At 45.7% G+C, this 19,726-nt stretch overlaps 1 protein-coding gene across 1 annotated transcript in view; it reads right to left on the bottom strand.

The window, feature by feature from the left end:
• The window catches only part of LOC132782178 (monocyte to macrophage differentiation factor 2), a 53,000-nt gene extending 39,813 nt beyond the window's left edge, over positions 1-13,187 (bottom strand). The window contains exon 1 of the mRNA XM_060786904.2: positions 11,208-13,187. Coding sequence (XP_060642887.1) covers positions 11,208-11,254 — 47 coding nt within the window. The 5' untranslated portion in view covers positions 11,255-13,187. The remainder of the gene's footprint in view (positions 1-11,207) is intronic.
• Positions 13,188-19,726: the final 6,539 nt, after the last annotated feature.

Genomic DNA, 19,726 nt, shown 5'->3' with positions numbered 1-19,726 from the left:
GTATTGAGAGGTGGCCAAAAACCAAGGAGAAAGGGGTGAAGAACACCTTCAAAATCAGTGCAAGTAGCAGAAGGTTGAAGGACAGTCATTGGTTCGAAAAGCATCATAATGGATGAAGCCAAGATTAGTCTTCTGTGCTCTGGGATCCACCTCTGATGCTCTTTAGACTTAAGATGCATCTACACCAGGTATGGCCAAAGTTGGACCCTCCAGGGGTTTTGTGCTTCAGTTCCCATCATTACGTTTACACCAAGCATGGGCAAACTTGGGACCTTCAGAGGTTTTGGGCTTCAACTCCTATCATTCCCTAGAAACCTTAGGAAGAGAGAGCTAACATCTGTCAGGAATGCTTTAATTGGGTTTGAACCCTCACTCATATTTTGTCTACACCAAGCAGGGGCAAACATGGGACCTTCAGGGGTTTTGGACCTCAACTCCCATCATTATGTCTACATCAAGCATGGGCAAACTTGGGACCTTCAGGGGTTTTGGGCTTCTACTCCCATCATTCCCTAGAAACCCTAGAAAGAGAGAGTTAACATCTGTCAGGGATGCTTTAATTGGGCTTAGAACCATCACTCATATTATGTCTACACCAAGCATGGGTAAACCTGGGACCTTCAGGGATTTTGGACCTCAACTCCCATCATTATGTCTACACCAAGCATGGGCAAACTTGGGACCTTCAGGGGTTTTGGACCTCAACTCCCATCATTATGTCTACACCAAGCATGGGCAAACTTGGGACCTTCAGGAGTTTTGGACCTCAATTCCCATCATTATGTCTACACCAAGCATGGACAAACTTGGGACCTTCAGGGGATTTGGGCTTCAACTTCCATCATTCCCTAGAAACCCTAGAAAGAGAGAGCTAACATCTGTCGGGGATACTTTGACTGGGCTTGAACCCTCACTCATATTATGTCTACACCAAGCATGGGCAAACTTGGGACCTTCAGGAGTTTTGGATTTCAACTCCCATCATTCCCTAGAAACCCTAGAAAGAGAGAGCTAACATCTGTCGGGGATACTTTGACTGGGCTTGAACCCTCACTCATATTATGTCTACACCAAGCATGGGCAAACTTGGGACCTTCAGGGATTTTGGACCTCATCTCCCATCATTATGTCTACACCAAGCATGGACAAACTTGGGACCTTCAGGGGTTTTGGACTTCAACTCCCATCATTATGTCTACGCCAAGTATGGGCAAACTTGGGACCTTCAGGGGTTTTGGATTTCAACTCCCATCATTATGTCTACACCAAGCATGGACAAACTTGGGACCTTCAGGGATTTTGGACCTCAACTCCCATCATTATGTCTACACCAAGCATGGACAAACGTGGGGCCTTCAGGGGTTTTGGACCTCAACTCCCATCATTATGTCTATATACCAAGTATGGGCAAACTTGGGACCTTCAGGGCTTTTGGACCTCATCTCCCATCATTATGTCTACACCAAGCATAGACAAACTTGGGACCTCCAGGGATTTTGGACCTCAACTCCCATCATTATGACTACACCAAGCATGGACAAACGTGGGACCTTCATGGGTTTTGGACCTCAACTCCTATCATTATGTCTACACCAAGCATGGGCAAACTTGGGACCTTCAGGGATTATGAACTTCAACTCCCATCATTCCCTAGAAACTCTAGAGAGAGCTAACATCTGTCAGAGATGCTTTAATTGGTCTTAGAATCATCACTCATATTATGTCTACACCAAGCATGGGCATACTTGGGACCTCCAGGGGTTTTGGACATCAGCTCCCACCATTCCCTCAGGCTCTTTCCTTATCCCTCTTAAGCGGCTGAGGGGGGAAGGGAAGGGGCTTGAGGCTGTTAGGAATTATGGGAGTTGAAGTCCAAACCACCTGGAGGTCCAACTTGCCCATGCCTGATCTACACTGTAGAATTAATGGAATTTGACGCTACTTTAATTGCCACAACACAATGCTATGGGATCATAGGAGTTGTCATTTCACAAGATTTTTATTCTTCTCTGCCATCTGAACTAGAACTCCCATCATTTCATACCTCTAAGCCATGGAAATTAAAGTGGCATTACCCTGCATTAATCCTACACTGTAGAACCCTTTTAGTGAAAGGGAGCTCTCCAAGGTGCTGAATCCCATTCCAGGGATACGTTTACTACCATGGATAGCTCCTTCAAGGTTACACTTTGAATATGGAGTGAATTCACAACAACAACAACAACAACAACATCTCCCCAAAAGGACTCAACCCAACATATAAACCCGAATTATAACAAACTAAAATTAAATAAAAAGCACAACCTGTTATAACAGACATAAGACAATACAACAAACATCGAATGGAAACAATGACTTCCCATTTCTTTGGGGCAAATCAATTACTCATTGCTCAAGATATCTATTGAGCTGGTGAGGTGAGCAGGGCATGGATACAAATGGCAAGTATTAATCAGAGGTATAATGGTAGTGTTACCAACTACTATTCCTCCTCCTCGTAAGCCACGGAGAAGGCCTTGTCTCTCGTTGCCACCAGCCATACTTGGGATGGGGGTGGGACTGAGAGGAGGACCTCCTCCAATGACCACAGTGCCCGAGTTTGTCTGTAGAGCAGTGGTTCTCAACCTGGGGTCCCCAGCTGTTTTTGGCCTACAACTCCCAGAAACCACAGTCATTTTACCAGCTGTTAAGATTTCTGGGAGTTGAAGGCCAAAACATCTGGGGACCCGCAGGTTGAGAACCACTGCTGTAGAGGGAGATGCAGTGTGTCAAATTGGCTGGACCTAAGCCATTTAGGGCTTTTAAGATAAGAACCAGCACCTTGTATTTAGCTTGGAAGTAGATTGGCAGCTGGTGGAGCTGCCCCAACTTGGGAGTGGTTCCCTCCCTGAACGGCGCTCTAGTTAGTAACCTGGACCATTTGAAGCTTCCGAACTATCTTCAAAGGCAGCCCCATGTAGAGAGCATTGCAGTAGTCCAAACAGGATGTGACTAAGGCATGGACTACCATAGCCAAGTCAGGCGTCTCAAGGTATGGGTGCAGCTGGTGCACAAGTTTTAAGTGTACGAAGGCGCTCCTGGCCACCACTGACACCTGGGGCTCCAGAGTCAGTAATGAGTCCAGGATCACCCTCAGATTGCGGACCTGTGTCTTCAGGGGGAGTGCGACCCCATCCAACACAGGCGGTAATCCCATACCCTCATCTGCCTTACGACTGACCATATTTTTATCAGTTTTATACTAATTTATGCGATGCTTTCGATACGCAATAAATAAATAAGTGATGAAATCAAGGCACTATCCCTTGACCTAGGGAGCAGCCCACCAAAGTCAGTGGAAGATGGATTGTATAGAGCCAAAGTAAACAACAGAATCAAAATGTGCAAACAGGACGTATCATTCCCTAGCATCAGCAATTATGAGAACTACAGGTTGGTAATAGAGAAAAATTCCTACTTTCATACTTTTATATCCTTTCCCAGCCTCAAACTACAAAGTGAATATATTCATATATGTATCTATCTATGTATCTATCTATGTATCTATCTATGTATCTATCTATCTATCTATCTATCTATGTATCTATCTATGCATCTATGTATCTATGTATCTATCTATGTATCTATCTATGTATCTATCTATGTATCTATCTATTTATTTATCCATCCACCCATCCATCCATCCATCCATCCATCCATCCATCCATCCATCTTTCCATCTATCCATCCATCCATCTATCCATCCATCCATCCATCCATCCATCCATCCATCCATCCATCCACCTTTCCATCTATCCATCCATCTATCTATCTATCTATCTATCTATCTATCTATCTATCTATCCATCCATCCATATATCTTTCCATCCATCTATCCATCCATCCATCTATTCATCTATCTAGTATCTATCTAGTATCTATCTATCTATCCATCCATCCATCCATCCATCTATCTCTTTCCATCTATCCATCTATCCATCCATTTATCTATTCATCTATCTATCCATCCATCCATCTATCTTTCCATCTATCTATCTATCTATCTATCTATCTATCCATCCATCCATCCATCCATCTATCTATCTTTCCATCTATCCATCCATTTATCTATTCATCTATCTATCCATCCATCCATCCATCCATCCATCCATCCATCCATCCATCTATCTCCAACAAGGCCACCAATGCAGGTTAACTGATTTCAAATGCACCAGTGTCTGAATGGTACTGATTCTATCACTGAACACTTTATCTCAGAATTCTGGGAGTTGTAGTACCAAAACCACAACTTTTCCTGCACCCTGATCACTGTGCTTGAGAGTGTGAATTCTGCTCAGATCACTCCCAGCTCTGCCTGTAATTCTAGTCCTGAACGATTTGTACATCTTTGGCCTGACTTCAGCGCCGAGTCTGGTGACCTGGTTGGAATCCATTGAGTGATACCTTCCTAGAAAGTGTTATGAGAAACGGATCCAGACGCAGGCAAGAAACCTGGTCAGGTATATATATGCTCCCATTTAGGAACATAGGCCTGATGCCAAGCCCATGCCATTGCTCATATGGAGTTCAGTGTGGCAAACTCTTCCTTTCTCCTTCCACAGCTTTCCAGGTAAAAGCCTTTCCCAACAATATCGAGGAATTTGTCGCTTGTCCTGAAATGCTTCTTCCCTTGGGTTATTTCTTGAGTCTTCATTTGAAAGTTCCCTTTCCCAAAGCATGCTCTGCCCCTTTGGAGATGGCATTTAATTTCCTTGAAAAGCTATTGGACTCATTGATCCGTTCCTTCAGAGTTTGCAGCTCTTAATGTTTGGCATCAGGGGATTGTCTGCAGGAAGCAAATCTAAAGCAACAACGAAAACAAACCTAAATTATGCCATATGATCCTAGGTCAGGTATGGGCAAACTTGGGCCTTCCATCTAGATGTTTTGGACTTCAACTCCCCCAATTCCTAACAGCCTCAGGCCCCTTCCTTTTCCCCCTCAGCCGCTTAAGCGGCTGAGGGGGAAAAGGAAGGGGCCTGAGGCTGTTAGGAATTGGGGGAGTTGAAGTCCAAAACACTTGGAGATCCCAAGTTTGGCCATGCCTGTCCGAAGTGATTTGGATTCCCTTCTGCTACAGTCCAGCTCCTGGAATTCTTTCCTCTCCCTTTACTTCCAGGAAAAATAAAATAACGCAAGTGGGAGGGAAAGAGGACCAGGGGGAGAGATTATATTACCCAGACGCCACAAGAAAGCAGTGAGATCAGCGGCTAAGAAAACCCAGAGTTTACGTTGGTCCACCTTTTGACCTCTCCGGTTGGGGAGACATCCTTTCCCATCCTTTCCTGACTTTACAGCTTTGTCTCAGGACTAAATGCATGCCTAACAAGGTATGAGGATATCCAAGGAAGGCCAAGCTCTTCCACCATCTGCTCTGACAAGTGGGATGGACATTATCTCCTTCCTTTCCTGGCTCTGGAGTTTTGTCTCAGGACTAAATGCCTGCCTAGCAAGGCATGAGGATATCCAAGAAAGGCCAAGCTCTTCCACCATCTGCTCCGACAAGTGGGATGGACATTATCTCCTTCCTTTCCTGGCTCTGGGGCTTTGTCTCAGGACTAAATGCATGCCTAGCAAGGCATGGGGATATCCAGAGAAGGCCAAGCTCTTGCTCCATCTGCTCCGACAAGTGGGATGGACATTATCTCCTTCCTTTCCTGGATCTGGTGCTTTGTCTCAGGACTAAATGCCTGCCTAGCAAGGCATGAGGATATCCAGAGAAGGCCAAGCTCTTTCTCCATCTGCTCCGACAAGTGGGATGGACATTATCTCCTTCCTTTCCTGGCTCTGGAGCTTTGTCTCAGGATTAAAGAAGCCACAGGTCCACAGTTTGGGAGTCCTCTTGGACTCATCGCTCACGCTTGAGGCTCAGGTGTTGGCGGTGTCCAGGAGGGCTTTTACACAATTGAGACTTGTGCGCCAGCTGCGACCGTACCTCGCGAAGGCTGATCTGGCCGGGGTGGTCCATGCCTTGGTCACCTCTAGATTGGACTACTGCAATGTGCTCTACGTAGGGCTGCCCTTGAAAACGGCTCGGAAATTCCAACTGGTCCAACGGGTAGCAGCCAGGATGTTAACCGGGGCTCCTTACAGGGAGAGGTCAACCCTCCTGTTCAAGGAGCTCCACTGGCTGCCGTTTATCTTCCGAGCCCAATTCAAGGTGCAGGTGCCCTCAACGGTTTGGGACCACCCTATCTACGTGATCGCATCTCCGTCTATGAACCCACACGCTCTCTTCGGTCATCCGGAGAGGCCCTGCTCGTGATCCCGCCCACGTCGCAGGCGCGCTTGGTGGGAACTTGAGACAGGGCCTTTTCCGTGGTGGCCCCCCGACTCTGGAACGCCCTCCCGAAAGATCTTAGACAGGCCCCTTTGCTGGCAGTCTTCAGAAAGAACTTGAAGGCCTGGCTGTTCCGATGTGCCTTTTCAGATTAGGAACTCCCAATACCAAGCCCTAGAAGCACTTTAGTAAAACCAAGATCACCGCACACTGCACTTCCTTTATAATCCTACATACCTCCTGCCACATCAGCACTTTTAATCTTGTACCCATTACTCTGGCCTGGCCCAGTTTTATATTGTTTTGATGTCTCGATGTATTGTTATTGTTGTTGTTTATTTCTGCTTAACTGCTTTTAATTTGCTCTAGGTATTGTACTGTTGTACTGTGTTTTGAGGCCTTGGCCTATGTAAGCCTCATCGAGTCCTGTGGGAGATGCTAGCGGGGTACAAATAAAGTTATAATTGTAATAATAATTAAATGCCTGCCTAGCAAGGCATGAGGATATCTAGAGAAGGCCAAGCTCTTCCTCCATCTGCTCCAACAAGTGGAATAGAAACCATGAAAATGAACACAATCTGGTTACCACTATTTTAAAAAATCCAAAATCATAACAGTAACTATGTATTGTCGAAGGCTTTCATGGCTGGAATCACTAGGTTTTTGTGTGTTTTTTCGGGCTATAGGGCCATGTTCTAGAGGCATTTCTCCTGACGTTTCTGACGTAACTGTACAGAAACAGTAACTGAAGAACAACATTCAAAAACCTCCCAAACAAAGGATGGCCCCAGGCAGCAACAGCCAGGCGACCTCTATGCAGATACCCTCACTGATTGGCTCTTCAGCTGCAAGGCTATTCAATGGGCCAGCTTGATTATTTATTTTATTTACCGTATTTGTATACCACCTTTCTCAGCCAGAGGCGACTCAAGGCAGTTCACAGTCGGCAGCAATTCGATGCCATAACATATTATAAAAACAATTCAACATTTAAAATGTAATATAAAAAGCAAATATATCTGTAAAAACAAGATATATTTGGGAGGTGTTAACTGGCCCTTCATTGTTTGCTGTCTGGAATTCACCACTTTCTGAGTGTGACAGCAAACAAGTGCCAGTCAAAATCTCACAAACAAAGGATGGCCCCAGGCAGCAACAGCCAGGCAACCTCTATGCAGATCCTCTCACTGATTGACTCTGCAGCTGCAAGGCTACTCAATGGGCCAGCTTGATTAGCATTGAATAGCCTTGCATTGAATTCACCAGTTTCTGAGTGCGGGGATTCCAAACAGCAAACACTCAAATGCCAGTTAACACCTCCCAAACAAAGGATGGTCCCAGGCAGCAACAGCCAGGCGACCTCTCACTGACTGACTCTTAGCATTTTATAGCCTTGCAGCTTCAAAGCCTGGTTGCTTCTCTCCTGGGGGAATCCTTTATTGGGAGGTGTAAGCTGGCCCTGATTGTTTCCTGCCTGGAATTCCCCTGCACTTGATGAACCAGCGTGGACACAGCATATTATTTGAGAACACAGAAATGCTGGACCACTCTCACAACTACCATGTCAGGCTACACAGAGAAGCCAAAGAAATCCACATGAAGCAGGTGGACAATTTCAAAAGAAAGGAGGAAACCATGAAAATAAAGAAAATCTTGCCACCAGTATTTAGGAACTCCAAAATCAGGACAGTAAATAAAGAGCAACACTCAAAAAACAGGGGAACTTCAGACATGAAACAATCAGGGACAGTGAATCACCTCCCAACAAAGGATTCTCCCAGGAAGTAAGAAGCTACACTTTGAAACTGCTAGGCCATTCAGTGCTAACCAAGGTGGCAATTGGCCACCTTGATTAGCATTGAATGGCCTTGCAGCTTCAAAGTCTGGCTGATTGCTGATGAGGGAATCCTTTGTTGGGAGGTGTTAGCTGGTCCAAATTGTTTCCTGCCTAGAATTCTCTTGTTTTCTGAGTGTTGTTCTTTATTTACTGGCTTCCCCCAGGCAGGAAGCAGCCAGGCTTTGAAGCTGCCAGGCCATTCAATACTAATCAAGCTGGCCAATGACAGTATTCCCACCTCCCTCCAACAGACAAAAGTTCTTTCTCCTACTCTGGACCCTGATATATAAACCCCATTTTCCTAGTTTCCAATTGACCTCACAACCTCTGAGGATACCTGCCATAAATTCCTGTGAAACATCAGGAGAGAATGCTTCTGGATCGTGGCCATACAGCCTGAAAAACTTACAACAACCATGTGGAATGGATATTATCTCCATACTTTCTTGGCTCTGTGGCTTTTTCTGAGTGTTAAGTGCCTGCCTAGTAAGGCTGTTCTGTGGATGGACACGAGGACATTTAGAGAAGGCCAGTCTCGTCCTACTTCTGCTCCAACAAGTGGGATGGACATCTATCTCCAGCAGACTCTGGAGACCATGCTTTTGGATTGTCTTGCTTGTAAATAAATCCAGAAGGGACCCAAAAGACACATTGAGATGGAACCAGAAGCCAGCCAGTCTAGCAAGGCTGTTCTATGGATACAAGAACATCTAGAGAAGGCCAAGCTCATCCTGCATCTGTTCCGACAAGTAGGCTGGACATCATCTCCATCCTTTCCTAGCTGTGTAGCTTTTTCTCAGTACTAAATGCCTGCCTAGTAAGGCTGTTCTGTGGATATGAGGACATCTAGAGAAGGCCAAGCTCTTCCAACTTTTGCTCCGACAGGTGGGATGGACATCTATCTCCAGACTTTGGAGACCATGCTTTTGGACTGACCTGCTTCTGAAGAAAGCCAGAAGGGATCAAAAAGACACATTGAGATGGATCCAGAAGTCAGCCTGCCTAGCATGGCTGTTCTGTGGACACCAGGACATAAAGAGAAAGCCAAGCTCTTCCTCCATCTGTTCCGACAAGTGGGATGGACATTATCTCCATCCTTTCCTAGCTCTGTAGATTTTTCTCAGTATTAAATGCCTGCCTAGCAAGGCTGTTCTGTGGATGTGAGGACATCTAGAGAAGGTCAAGCTCTTCCTACTTTTGCTCTGACAAGTGGGATGGACATCTATCTCCAGACTTTGGAGATAGATGTCCAGAAGACATCTATCTCCAAAGGAAGAGCTTGGCCATCTAGAGAAGGCAAAGCTCTTCCTACTTTTGCTCTGACAAGTGGGAGGGACATCTATCTCCAGACTTTGGAGATAAATGTCCAGAAGACATCTATCTCTAAAGGAAGAGCATGGCCATCTAGAGAAGGCCAAGCTCTTCCTACTTTTGCTCCAACAAGTGGGATGGACATCTATCTCCAGACTTTGGAGACCATGCTTTTGGATTGACCTGCTTCTGAAGAAAGCCAGAAGGGGTCAAAAATACACCTTGAGATGGAACCAGAAGTCAGCCTGCCTAGCAAGGCTGTTCTGTGGACATGAGGACATCAGAGAAGGCCAAGTTCTTCCTGCGTCTGTTCCGACAGGTGGGATGGACATCTATCTCCAGACTTTGGAGATAGATGTCCAGAAGACATCTATCTCCAAAGGAAGAACTTGGCCATCTAGAGAAGGCCAAGCTCTTCCTACTTTTGCTCCAACAAGTGGGATGGACATCTATCTCCAGACTTTGGAGACCATGCTTTTGGATTGACCTGCTTCTGAAGAAAGCCAGAAGGGGTAAAAAAGACACATTGAGATAGAACCAGAAGCCAGCCAGTCTAGCAAGGCTGTTCTGTGGACACGAGGACATCCAGAAAAGGCCAAGCTCTTCCTGCATCTGTTCTGACAAGTGGGATGGACATTATCTCCATCCTTTCCTGGCCCTGTGGCTTTTTCTCAGTAGTAAATGCCTGTCTAGCAAGGCTGTTCTGTGGATATGAGGAAATCTATCTCAGCAGACTTCTGAGACCACGCTTTCGGATTGACCTGCTTCTGGAACCATAAGCCAGCCTACCTATCATGGCTGTTCTGTGGATATGAGGAGATCCAGACAAGGCCAAACTCTTCCTACTTCTGATCTGACAAATGGAGGGGACATCTACCTCCAGCAGACTTCTGAGACCATGCTTTTGGAGGGACTTGCTTCTGAACAAAGCCAACTTGAGGTGGCTTTGGAAGGGGCTGAAAAGACACCTTTAGATGGAACTAGAAGCCAGCCATCTGTGAACGCAACAGTGGAAGGATCCCAGGTGAGAAGAAACATGACCCATGAAGCCCCTGCAGAATCATAGCATCCTAGAGTTTGAAGAGACCTGGTGGGACATCTACTCCAACCCCATTCTGCCAAGAAGCAGGAAAATCGCATTCAAAGCATCCCCAACAGATGGCCTTCGAGCCTCTGTGTAAAAGCCTCCAAAGAAGGAGCCTCCACCATAACTCCAGTTTTGAACAGCTCTCTCTCACAATCAGGAAGTTCTTCCTCATGTTCAGGTGGAATCGCCTTTCTTTCCTGTAGTTTGAAGCCATTGTTCAATTGTATCCTAGTCTCCGGGAAGCAGAAAAAAAGCTTGCTCCCTCCTCCCTATGACTTCCCCTCACATATTTATACATGGCCCTCATCCTGTCTCCTCTCAGCTTTCTCTTCTGCAAGCTAAACATGCTCAGCTCTTTAAGCCACTCCTCATAGGGCTTGTTCACCAGACCCTTGATCATTTTAGTCGCCCTCCTCTGGACACATTCCAGCTTGTCAATATCTCCCTTCAATCGTGGTGCCCAGAATTGGACACAATATTCCAGGTGTGGTCTAACCAAGGCAGAATAGAGCATGGAGAGCAGGACTTCCCTGGGCATTAGACTCCTATTGATGCAGGTCAAAATCCTATTGGCTTTTTGAGCTGCAGCATCACATTGTTGGCTCAACTTGTTCCCCAGGAGGACTCCAAAAAGAAAGAGTGAGCATCCTTACCTGGCGTATCTGGTCTTCTGAAAGTCCAGGAAGCTGGAGATGAACATCTTGGTGGTTCCATTAGAATCCAGGTTGGGTGGCTGGGATGGAGAGAAAGGAAGAGGAGGAGGAAGAGGAGGAGGAAGAAGAGGGGATGGGAGGAGGAGGAGGAGGAAAAATGATGAAGAAGGAATAGAAAGAGAAGGACAAAGAGGGAATGGGAGCAGGAGGAGGAGGAAAGTGATGATAAAGAGGGAAGAGAAAGAGGGGAAAGAAGAAGAAAGGGAGAAAATGGGAGGAGGAGGAATGAGGTTGAAGAAGAATGAAGAGCAAGTGGAAGAAAAGGAGCAAGGTGGAGGAGGAAGAGGGAAAGAGAGGAAGTGGGAGGAGGCAGAAAATGATGAAGATGGAATACAAAGAGGAAAAAGAAGAAGAGAGGAGGCACAAATGTTGATCAAGAGGGAAGAAGAGGAGAAAGAAGAAGGAATGGGGAGAAGGAGGAGGAAAGTGAGGATAAAGAGGGAAGAGGAAGAAGGAGGAGAGAAGGAGGAGAAAGGAGAAGAAGCAGAGGGAATGGGAGAAGGAAAAACGAGAGGAGGAAGAAGAAGGAATGGGAGGAGGAAAAGGAGGAAAGTGATGATAAAGAGGGAAGAGAAAGAAGGAGAAGAGAAGAAAGGAGAAGATGCAGAAGGGAGGAGAAGGAAGAACGATGGAGAAGAAGGAATAGAAAGAGAAGGAAGAAGAAGGAATGGGAGGAGGAATGTGATGATAAAGAGAGAAGAGGAAGAAAGAGAAGAGGAGGAGGAGGGGGAGAAAGGAGAAGAAGCAGAGGGGAGGAGAAGGAAAAACGATGGAGAAGAAGGAATAGAAAGAGGAGGAAGAAGAAGGAATGGGAGCAGAAGAAGGAGGAATATAATGTTAAAGAGGGAAAGAGGAAGAAGAAGAGAAAGAAGAAGAAGCAGAGGGAATGGGAGAAGGAAAAATGGATGAAGAGGAAGAATAGAAGGAGAAGGAAGGAGAAGGGATGAGAGGAGGAGAAAAAATGATGAAGATGAAGAGGTAAGAGCAAGATGAAGACAAGGAGTAAGAAGAAGAGGGAGGAGGAAGAAGAAGAGGGAATAGGAGGAGAAGAAAGAGGAGGAAAACGATGATGAAGAAGGAATACAAAAAGGAAGAAACAGAGGGAAGAGGAGGCGGAACAAATGATGATGAAGAGGGAGGAAGAAGAGGAAGAAGAAGAAGGGCAATGGGATGGAGGAAGAGGAGGGAGGAGAAGGAGAAGGAAAACAATGGAGGGAAGAGGAAGAAGAGGGAAGAGGAGGGGGATCCGAAGTGTCGGGAGGAGTTGAGGATGGAAGCCAAGTCTTTCTCCTTCAAGCCTTCGGACTCTTCTTACACAAGAGAAGGATTCCTCCTGCCTTCTCTCTCTCTCTGCCTGCCTGCCTTCTTCTCAGGCGGAGTGGCTTCTCTTCTCTCTCTCTCTCTTCTCTCCTGGCAGTTGTCTCTCTTCTCCCCCTCCTCTCGTTCTCTGCCTCTCTCTTCGAAAGCAGAGCGACTCCGGCTCTCTCCCTTCCTCTCTTCCAAAGGGGAGTGACTCCGTTTCCCGTTCTCTCTCTCTCTCTCTCTTTGGCATCCCCCAGCCTTTGCTTCTCTTCGCCCCCCTCCTTTTCCTCTTCCTCTTCCTCCTTCTTTCCCCCCTTTTCCTCCCTCCTGGGGCTTCCCCGAAAGAGGCTGGGGATTCCCTCCGGAGAAGGTCGGAAAGGTGCCGGGTGGGAATGGAGGGGGAGAGAAAAGGAAGGGGAAAAGGAGGAAGGAAGGAGAGAAGGAGGAAAAGAGGGAGGGAGGAATCCGTGGGGCGAAGGGGTGGAATGGCCCACGGAGTGGCTGCCCTCCGGGGCCAAAGGCAACCGGGCCAATCGCCTGTTGGATCAGGAAGAGAGCTAGAAATAGCAACACACACAACACCAACTCGAGGCACACACCAACACACACACACACACACACGCCGCCCACAACAATCTCTCTCTCTCTCTCTCTCTCTCCATCTCGCGTGGGAACCTTTCTCTCCTCTCTTACGCTTATCTTCTCTCCTCTCTTACGCTTATCTTCTCCCTGCCACAGCCATCTCTTTCCCTCTCTTCTTCACACTCTTTCTCTCACACATATTATACATGTCTGTATTCTTTCTTTTCTTCCTTTTTTTTCATCCTCTGTTCATGTATTTAATTAATTAATATAATAATATACTTTATTTATATTGTCGAAGGCTTTCATGGCTGGAATCACTAGGTTCTTGTGGGTTTTTTTGGGCTATAGGGCCATGTTCTAGAGGCATTTCTCCTGACATTTCGCCTGCATATATGGCAAGCATCCTCAGAGGTTGTGAGCTTCAACAGAGAGGTCTTTGCCCCACCCCAGCCATTCCACAGATATATAAACCCTTTTTCCTAGTTCCAACAGACCTCACTACCTCTGAGGATGCTTGCCATAGATGCAGGCGAAACGTCAGGAGAAATGCCTCTAGAACATGGCCCTATAGCCCGAAAAAACCCACAAGAACCTAGTGATTCCAGCCATGAAAGCCTTCGGCAATACATTAAATGGGTTTATATATCTGTGGAATGGCTGGGGTGGGGCAAAGAGCTCTTCTCTGCTGGAGCTAGGTGTGAATGTTTCAACTGACCACCTTCATTAGCATTTGAAGGCCTGGCTGAGCCTGGGAAAATCTTCTGTTGAGAGGTGTTAAGCTGTGCCTGGTTGTTTCCTCTCTGCTATTTTGCTGTTGTAATTTTAGAGTTTTTTAATACTGGTAGCCAGGTTTTGTTCATTTTCATGGTCTCTTCCTTTCTGTTGAAATTGTCCACATGCTTGTGGATTTCAATGGCTTCTCTGTGTAGTCTGACATGGTGGTTGTGAGAGTGGTCCAGCATTTCTGTGTTCTCCAATAATCTGCTGTGTCCAGGTTGGTTCATCAGGTGCTCTGCTATGGCTGACTTCTCTGACTACTTTATTTATATTCCACTCCATCTCCTCGAGGGGACTCAGGGCAGATTACAGAACACACATACCATTCAATGTCGTAATACAATTAACAAGGGCAGAAAGTAGATAAACAGGGGTAAAGGCTTTTCCTATCTTTTCCATCTCCGGCATCTGGAGGCTGTGCTTAACTCCAGCCACAGGGAGGTGCTGTCGCTCCATGTTCCATGCCAAGGAGCTTTGTTACAATCATAGAATCATAGAATCAAAGAGTTGGAAGAGACCTCCTGGGCCATCCAGTCCAACCCCATTCTGCCAAGAAGCAGGAATATTGCATTCAAATCACCCCTGACAGATGGCCATCTAGCCTCTGTTTAAAAGCCTCCAAAGAAGGAGCCTCCACCACACTCCGGGGCAGAGAGTTCCACTGCTGAACAGCTCTCACAGTCAGGAAGTTCTTCCTCATGTTCAGATGGAATCTCCTCTCTTGTAGTTTGAAGCCATTGTTCCCTTGCGTCCTAGTCTCCAGGGAAGCAGAAAACAAGTTTGCTCCCTCCTCCCTGTGGCTTCCTCTCACATATTTATACATGGCTATCATATCTCCTCTCAGCCTTCTCTTCTTCAGGCTAAACATGCCCAGCTCCTTAAGCCACTCCTCATAGGGCTTGTTCTCCAGACCCTTGATCATTTTAGTTGCCCTCCTCTGGAAACATTCCAGCTTTAAGTCCCCAGAAAGGACTTAAAAAGCCAAAAAAGCAAAAAGAAGCTACAGTGTATGCACAAAAACAACCCCCCTCACAAATAAAACACACAATAGCATATCCATACTCTCTTCTGGACAACAGCTCCCAGCATCCCCTAGACCAGGCCCCTTAGGAAAGGAGGATGACCCAAATGCACTGCTTCCAAAATGCAAGTTTTCTTCTCCTTGGATTTCTTTGAGAGCATCCCAATCCCTGCATATTTTCAATTTCCTATTCCTGGACTGCAACTCCCAGCAATCCTCCAGATAGATAAGGTAGATATATTAGATAGAGATAGATAGGTAGATAGATATATGGATGAGGAGGACTGCTGGGAGCTGCAGTCCAAGAATAGGTAGAGAAGGAAGAAGGGAGAAAGAGGAAGGGAAAGAAAAGGGGAGGAAGGAAGGGAAGAGGAAGAGAAGGAAAGAAGGAGATAAAGAAAGGAGGAGAGAAAGAGGAAGGTTGGCTAAAGCAACACATGGCGGATACAGCTTGTGTGTGTGTGTACTAGCCATCCCCTGCCACGCGTTGCTGTGGCCCTCATGGGAGTGTGGGAGGTTTAGCCCAATTCTATCATTGGTGGGGTTCAGAATGCTCTGTGATTGTAGGTAAACTATAAATCCCAGCTACTACAACTCCGAAATGTCAAGGTCTATTTCCCCCAAACTCCACCTGTGTTCATAATCGGGCAGATTGAGTATCTGTGCCAATTTTGGTCCAGATCCATCATTGTTTGAGTCCACAGTGATCTCTGGATGTAGGTGAACTACAACTCCAAAACCAAAGGACACTGCCCACCAAACCCTTCCAGTATTTTCTGTTGGTCATGGGAGAACTGTATGCCAAGTTTGGTTCAATTCCATCGTTGGTGGGTTTCAGAATGCTCTTTGATTGTAGGTGAACTATAAATCCCAGCAACTACATTTCCCAAATGACAAAATCAATTTTTTTGAGTGAAGGACATACATTGGGTTGTTAGGTGCCTTGTGTCCAAATTTGGTGTCAATTCGTCCAGTGGTTTTTGTGTTCTGTTAATCCCACAAACGATCATTACATTCATTCATACATACATACATATAATTAAAATAATAATATACTTTATTTATATTCTGATCAATCTTCCCAAGGGACTCAGGGCAGATTACAGAACACACCTAAGGCAACCATTCAATGCTGTTATACAATTAACAAGGACAGACAGTACATAAACAGAGGCAAAGGCTTTCCCCCATCTTTTTCCATCTCCGGCATCTGGAGGCTGTGCTTGATTCTGGCCACAGGGAGATGCTGTCGCTCCATCTCCCAATTGAATCCCTGTCATGTTCTTATGGGCGCTTTTTATTCCCTTCCTGCTTAAAATGGTACCTACGAGGGGCGTTTATTCAAGCTTTCCCCTCACTCACTTCCTGTGGAGTGAGAGCAATGAAGCTCGGCCCAGTTCCGAGTCCTTCTCCATATGTGGGCCACCTTGGGACACACACTTCTCCCCTCTTTTTAAGCAACTGTAAACACCTTACTTGTAGAACTCAACAGGTTGCTCCAAAAGCTACGTTGTGACTTCGGAAATCAGAGTCTCATTGTTTGAGAAATGCTTGACCTTCAAAAAGAACTTCCTTGTTGGAAAGAGGTGGAAGTTCGATGGTGCGAGGTCAGATGAAGAAGGAGGATGTGGTAGAATTCCAAAGCCACCGAAACATGCTTCTTCCATTTGGGCAACAGGTGAGTTGTGAACTGGTGCCTTGCTTTGCAGAAGGTGGACACCACCTTCTGCATCTTGGTTTTGATGGCCTCCTGCAATTTCTACAACAGTGAAGCATAGTCTGCCCCAGTGACCATGGTACCCTCTGGTAGGAAATCCATCCATCCTACTCCGTGCTGGTTCCAAAATACTCTGAGCATGACCTTACCTGCTGAGAGTTGGATACGTGTCTTCTAGGAGGCACTGAGTCAGGATGCTTCCATGGCATCGACTGGACTTGAATTTCAAGATCAGAGTGATGGACCCAGCTTTCACCTTGTGTGATCACAGTCTGTGGAAAAAGTCCTCCTGGTTTCCATGGCACATCATTGTCAAGAGAGCCTGAGAGCATTCCTCTCCTTCCTGCTTCTGGAAAGGTGTGAACAGCATTTCTCAACCTGGTGGTTGGGACCCCTGGGTGGGTTGTGAGGGGGTTTCAGCTGGATAGCCAAAGACCTGAGAGCATTCCTCTCCTTCCTACTTCTGGAAAGGTGTGAGAAGTGGGTTCTGGGGGTTCTGGGTGAGAAGTTTGGCCCAATTCTATCGTTGGTGGGGTTCAGAATGCTCTTTGGTTGTAGGGGAACTATAAATCTCAGCAACTACAACACAAGTAGCAATGAAAATAATTTTATGGTTGGGGTCAGCACAACTGTATTAAGGGGTCACGGCACTAGGAAGGTGGAGAAGCACCAAGAGAAACACACTCCTCTCACTTATACTAATAATAATAGTCACAATAATAATAATAATAATAATAATAATAATAATAATAATAAATCACACAGTCCCAGACACTTGGGAAGTGTTTGACTTGTCATTTCGTGATACAAAAACCAGCATATAGATCGTGTTTGCTGTGACATACTGTGTTTTGTGTTAGTATAATAATAACAACAACAATAATAGTAATAATAATAATTGAATAGGATATTTTTTGTCATGTCAGGAGTGACTTAAGAAACTGCAAGTCGCTTCTGGTGTGAGAGAATTGGCCGTCTGCAAGGACATTGCCCAGGGGACAGCCGGATGTTTTGATGTTTTACCATCCTTGTGGGAGGCTTCTCTCATGTCCCCGCATGGAGAGTTGGAGCTGACAGAGGGAGCTCATCCACGCTCTCCACAGATTTGAACTTCCTACCAGTGGTTTAACCCACTGCGCCACTGGGGGCTCCTATTGAATAGGATTGAAGAGAAACAACTGGAAAACCTGACATGATACGAGGATTTAAAGATCAAACTGCAAAGACTCTGGCACAAGCCAGTCAAGGTGGTCCCAGTGGTGAATGGCACACTGGGTGAAGTGCCTAAAGACCTTGGCCTGCACTTAAACACAATTGGCGGTGACAAAATTACCACCTGTCAGCTGAAAAAGGCCACTTTACACAGATCTGCATGCATTATTTGCCAATACATCACACAGTCCTAAACACTTGGGAAATGTCCGACGAGTGATCCAATACAACAGCCAGCAGAGTGATCTTGTTTGCTGAGGACTCGTCTTGTTGTGTTTCAAATAATAATAATAACAACAACAACAACAACTCTGGCACAAGTCAGTCAAGGTGGTCCCAGTGGTGTTCGTTTCACTGGGTGCAGTGCCTCAAGACTTTGGCCTGCACTTAAATGCAATAGGCGCTGACAACATTACCACCTGTCAGCTGCAAAAGGCCACCCTACTCGGATCTGCATGCATTATTCGCTGATACATCACACAGTCCTAGACACTTGGGAAATGTCTGGTGTGTGATCCAATACAACAGCCAGCATAGTATGGATTGTTGACGTTGCAATCCCAGGTGACAGCAGAATTGAAGAGAAACAACTGGAAAAGCTGACACGATATGAGGATTTAAAGATCGAACTGCAAAGACTCTGGCACAAACCAGTCAAGGTGGTCCCAGTGGTGATGGGCACACTGGGTGCAGTGCCTCAAGACCTTGGCCTGCACTTAAACACAATCGGCGCTGACAAAATTACCACCTGTCCACTGCAAAAGGCCACCCTACTTGGATTTGCACGAATTATTCGCTGATACATCACACAGTCCTAGACACTTGGGAAGTGTCCGACGTGTGATCCAATACAACAATCAGCAGAGTGATCTTGTCTGCTGTGGACTCATCTTGTTGTGTTTCTAATAATAATAATAATAATAATAATAATAATAATAATAATAATAATAACAAAAACAGCAACCAATAATAACCAATGCAATTAAGGCCAGGATTGAAAAATCAACAGATGACCCAAAATGCAGACTGTGCAAGGAAGCGGATGAAACCATGGATCATCTCCTCAGCTGTTGCAAGAAAATAGCACAGACGGACTACAAACAGAGGCACAACTCTGTGGCCCAGATGTTTCACTGGAACTTACATCACAAGTACTACCTGCCAGCAGCAAAGAATTAGTGGGATCATAAACCCGCAAAGGTTGTGGAAAATGAACATGCAAAAATATTGTGGGACTTTTGAATCCAGACTGATAACGTTTTGGAACACAACACACCAGACATCACGATAGTGGAAAAGAAAAAAGTCTGGATTATTGATGTCGCCATTCCAGGTGACCAGAGGCGGCCCTAGGTAATTTTCAACGGTAAGCAAACAGTATTTTGGTCCCGTCCCCCCAACTAATCATTTATATATATATATATATATATATATATATATATATATATATTCTGTTTGTCATGGGAGTTCTGTGTGCCATATTTGGTTCAATTCCATCATTGGTGGAGTTCAGAATGCTCTTTGATTGTAGGTGAACTATACATCCCAGCAACTACAACTCCCAAATGACAAAATAAATTTTTTTGAGTACAACTCAAAGGTCTGTTTTCCCCCAAGAGTGCCTCAAGAGCGTCCCTGAGCAAAATCAACTATACTGCGAATGCTTACTTTGCGTAATGGGTTGAGCCGCCTCTGCAGGTGACAGTTGCATTGAGGAAAAACAACAGGAAAAACTCAGCCGCTATCAAGACCTCAAAATCAAACTGCAAAGGCTCTGGCATCAACCAGTCCAGGTGGTCCCAGTGGTAATAATGGGTGCACTGGGTGCCGTGCCAAAAGATCTCA

The sequence above is a fragment of the Anolis sagrei genome, chromosome Y, assembly GCF_037176765.1.
Source record: "Anolis sagrei isolate rAnoSag1 chromosome Y, rAnoSag1.mat, whole genome shotgun sequence".
NCBI lineage: Eukaryota > Metazoa > Chordata > Lepidosauria > Squamata > Dactyloidae > Anolis > Anolis sagrei.
This window is presented reverse-complemented; position numbering and strand designations above follow the sequence as displayed.